The following is a 4,609-nucleotide window of genomic DNA, read 5'->3' as shown; positions in this document are numbered from 1 at the left end:
AATAAACGTTTTTTAAAAAAGGGGGGGGGGGGGGGCTGAAAACAGATTGTCCAAACCATGTAGTAAATACTTATATGCAAGTTAATCAAAATCAAAATTTAAAAAGTGACCTATTCTCAATCACCATTATTCACGTAGAGTAATTTGACTAATTTCAACACTCCAGCATCTATAGCTTAGTCACACCTTTCAAGTAGCATGTATTGTTTATAACAGCAGTTTTCAAACTTTTTAGAATGAAGGTACTCCTTGTTAGCTGCAAGGCACCCCTTGGAAAATGCCAGCTTGTAGCTTTCACGGTTTTGTGTCTGTTTTTTTTGCCTATAGAAAAACAACAGAGCAATTCTCTTTCAAAGAACAATAGTAAGTATTGGGGAGCACCCTTGAAAGCATCTTGGAAGGACCATTCTGAAGCATCTGTTTTTCTAAAATGACCAGTCTGCCATTAATCTGAACTGTAGCTAAAACAGGCTGCCAGCATACCAGGGATTCTTTTTAAAATACAGGTACTTATAAGAGCACTTCAGAGCAGGAAGACCGCTTCCTTCTTATTTTAGCTCTATTTCATTCTGTAGTTATGTCTGTGCATATTATAAGCTCCTGCAGCATGGAAATCAACACACCTGTACAATTTTCATTGCATCATATAGATGGACAGATAAAAACAACACAAGTTCGAAGTTCACACCTACAGGAGTTTCTAATATACATAAGTATAAATCTGAAGTTAAGTTAAACAACATTGGGATCAATACTATTTACCTTCTTATGAATTCAATTTCTCCACAATACAAAAAAATTCTTAAACCAAATGCCTAAAATTTTAATCATCAAACTATACTTCAAGTAAGCCAATTTTATCATGCAAATCATTTGGTCCCATGACTAAAGATCCCACCTAGATGACTTACTAAATTATAGTGTACTACTAGTGACTAACTGCTTAATTACTCAAAAGAAATCTGCATAGCCCAAAAGTCTTTCTAAACTTTATGAACATTACTGCACTGTAAAATAAAAGAATGAATTTTAGCAGCTTTTAAATGAGCATCCACAGTCTTCCCAAGAAATGGCTCCAGAGTACTTTCTGTTCCACTTGTTACATGTCCTGGTCCCACATCCTGTTAAGGTTACTGTTGGGTTTTTTAACAAAATATGCTACCGGTGGTCCAAAATTACATTTATAAGCTAATCTTGGTATGAAAGTTTATCATTCCAATATGTTATTCTAATTAAGCAGTCTTTAAATTTTATACGAGTTAAACCAAGACATTTGTTTAACTTCTATCGTTCAGGCTGAGATCACCACCAAATACACGTAAGCTCACTTCTCCTTCTCACCTTTTTCTTTTAAAGAAAAGTCAAAGGAAAGAGCGTATCTATGACCTGTTCATGGAGCAGTACCACAGTACCTAAATACCTGACACAGTAAGAATAAAGTATTATCAATGCAGAATGTTGTCTAGATAAAGAATGCTCTCATGGACTAGAATAATGTTCATGGTGGTGCCCTGAAGTCTGGCTCAGTTTGAAAATTCAGACCCAAATTCAAGAAACCATTTAAGCCCATGCATAAATTTAAGCTGGTAACTAAGTAATTTCCTCAAATTTCTCAAAGTTAAGTTTAGTAAAATGTTATTTTTTTAAACCATACTATGACAGGGAGCCTAGGTGTATAAATTAAATAGGCAGCACAGAACTACTAAGCAAAACAAAACTGTTGGGTCTGACAGTGGAAACAGGGTGGGAAGAGAACCTAGCCTCCAATTTTTACAGAAAATTGCGTACATTTCTTTTTTAATTACTCATGCCAAAAGATATGCAATGTGTAAATTTGTTCATCAAGAACACATCTGTTTTCCCTTTAAATAGGTCCTTTCTAGACAGTTTCTCAAACTTTCATTTTTATCTATAAAATCTGCATCTAAAAAGTTCATTTAAAATGAAAGATAGCTAAGTCTGGATAAAGTTTTTATCTGATGGTTTGCTTACCTCTGAGGGGGAATATAAGGAGCAGATACTGTTGGCATAACTGTACAGGGTTCAACCACTGCTTTCTTGGCCTTTTTTGTCTTTTTTCTGACTTTTGATGTGGACCTAGCAGTTCTGACTGATCCCTCTTTTCTACACACGCCATTTTTCATTTCAGCTTCGCCATAAATGTTTAGAGGTCTCCGTGTGCAACCTGGTGGAGTATGTACATCACAATAGGCAGTCTTTTTTACAGAGAATGTTGTCCCACTGCCTGTTAGTTCTTTCACAGGTTCCATTTTCATATACAACCCAGCCTTTTGAGCACATGTCACATGGAATGCTGTATAGCAGTTTGCTTTGTGGCACTGGATGCAGGCACCAACTCCTTTCTGTTTACAGAGGTAGCATGTTAACTTCCATCTGGCTGGGGGAATGTTCCTGACACCATCAATTGGCTCAATAAAAACTGTATTGGCAAATCCAACTTCTGGAATCCACAAAGCGCACACAACATGTCCCCAACGGTCATCATCAGTCTTTTTAAAGGCACCTCCCTTGTTTGGGCATAGCACACAGTCTACAGGCCGAGAACGGGACTGCAGACAGTGTCTACAGAGCCACTGGCCCTCAGGTATATATGGCACCCCATAGCACTCCTGATGTACTGCTAAATTACACATATCACAAAACAGAATTACATTGCTGTTCTGACATTCACCATCCATGCATATACAACACACTGCATCTTCATCAATTAAAGACTGATGATCACCTTGTTTTTGGTTCTCACAATAAGACTCTTTCTCGAACCTGTCCATAAGGAATTCAAACATATTTTGTGACACGACTGACACTCCATCACTTTTTCGTTTTTCATTTATTATTTCTAACCATGCATAATCTTCTTCATCCATGTCATATTCCACTTCATTGTCAAGTTCTTCTGATGACTTTTCAATAAATTTATAATAAACAGGAGGTCTACGAGGCGCAGAAGGTGGACTGTATTCAACAATCCGTACTTTTGGTTCTGGAAGGGGACTTGTTGAAGTGGGTATACCATGTGCACTTGGAAGAGCTTCATTTTTCTTTTTCACTTTGTTATTTTTATGCCGTTTGGCTCTCAAACAAACTGGTGGCCTCTCACTGTTTTCTTTATTGCTGTTGCATTCACTCATTTCCTGGGCAGTAACATCATCTTCTAAAATAATCTCTAGTGGATCAAAGATACTGATCCTATGCAGGCGACCTTCAATTTCTATTTCAACCATTCTTTGAGCTTGAGCATATGTCAAGGTTTCTCGTGTTGGGGAGTGTTTAATACTGCATGGGGAAGAAGAATGCCTTGCTGCAGATACTCGATGACATCTTCCTTTCCTCCTCATTTGGTAACGATTACCTAAAATTATAGCCATAATTACTATACTGAATGGTAAATATTTATCTCATAAATTACGAACATGTAATCTAGTAAAAACCTTTCCAGTATACATATAGATACACACTTTAACTTCATGCATATATATGTCAATGACTAGTATGGATTTGAAAACTGACTCTGGCTTAATGACTAGCAGAGTTTGGGAAATTACTCAAAAAAATCCCTGTCTTGATCAGACTCTTGAAATGAATTTCACCTCCTTTGCTAAATTAAAAAAAAAAAAAAAAAAATCACTCAGGCAATGAGTTGAAAGATCACAAAAATTATGCAAACTATAGCTTGGTGGGCGGATTTTTGCTTCTGCCAAATATCAACAACTACCTAAGGGTGGAATCAAGATGCACCAATTTGATAATGGCCCAAAAACTGTTTCCAAAACCCACCTACTACAGTATTAAGCTTGTGGCATACTATAACAGAATTAATGACACCAATACAAAATTGCTAATGGTTATTTATCTTTAGCTTTGAGAAAAACAAGTCTGTTTTTGTGGTCTAGCTGATTCAACATCAGAGGAAAATTCTATTCCATAAATATGTTTACACAAAGAATATGGATGGAAAAATGATTATATAGTTTTATTTATTTTTAAACATTTATGGTCTTTGTATATATTTATCATACCTTACATAAATTGTACACTTAACTCTTTATAAAGAGTCACAAGGATGCACACATGCCTAAATCTGAAAAGTATGTCCTTTCTACACTCCCGTTCCTATCCTATCCCTAAACACCCGGTTGCTATCCCTGTCCCAAAAAATTTACTACTCTGCATGTTTTCATACATGTGAGCTGCTGTCATCATCTTCCATTTTTACTACTAATTCTACTTAATACAAATTGCTATAGAAAGACATATAATACACAGTACAACATACTTTTACCACATAGGATGTACAAATTTAGAACACTGGTCCACCTATACACAGCTCATTTTTCAAAGGATTACTAAAAATAGTGTTTTTTGCACATTTGCATTTCAGATCAGACCTGCTCATCTGACAAGTTTTAAAACAATTTTTCCTACCGTCAGACGTTTACCCACATAAAGTCACGTACTTGATTATTTGTAGCATAAAGGCAAGATGGGAAAGCATTATTAAGGAAAAGGAAGGAGCAGGAATGCATATCATCTACTTAGCATCTCCTAACTCCTAAATCTGGCCCCATTTTCCAAATTAAAAAAAAAA

At 36.0% G+C, this 4,609-nt stretch overlaps 1 protein-coding gene across 3 annotated transcripts in view; it reads right to left on the bottom strand.

The window, feature by feature from the left end:
• BRD1 (bromodomain containing 1) overlaps positions 1-3,392 on the bottom strand; it is a 93,692-nt gene extending 90,300 nt beyond the window's left edge. For 2 of the 3 annotated variants that reach the window (XM_019509352.1, XM_019509353.1), the window contains exon 1: positions 1,993-3,391. In XM_019509352.1, the coding sequence (XP_019364897.1) occupies positions 1,993-3,389 (1,397 nt within the window). In that variant the 5' untranslated portion in view covers positions 3,390-3,391. Of the gene's footprint in view, positions 1-1,992 lie in introns of all 3 variants that reach the window. The other variant, XM_019509354.1, reaches the window with a different exon arrangement.
• Positions 3,393-4,609: the final 1,217 nt, after the last annotated feature.

This window comes from Gavialis gangeticus, unplaced genomic scaffold (genome assembly GCF_001723915.1).
Source record: "Gavialis gangeticus isolate Ggan-Ray unplaced genomic scaffold, GavGan_comp1, whole genome shotgun sequence".
Taxonomy (NCBI): domain Eukaryota; kingdom Metazoa; phylum Chordata; order Crocodylia; family Gavialidae; genus Gavialis; species Gavialis gangeticus.
This window is presented reverse-complemented; position numbering and strand designations above follow the sequence as displayed.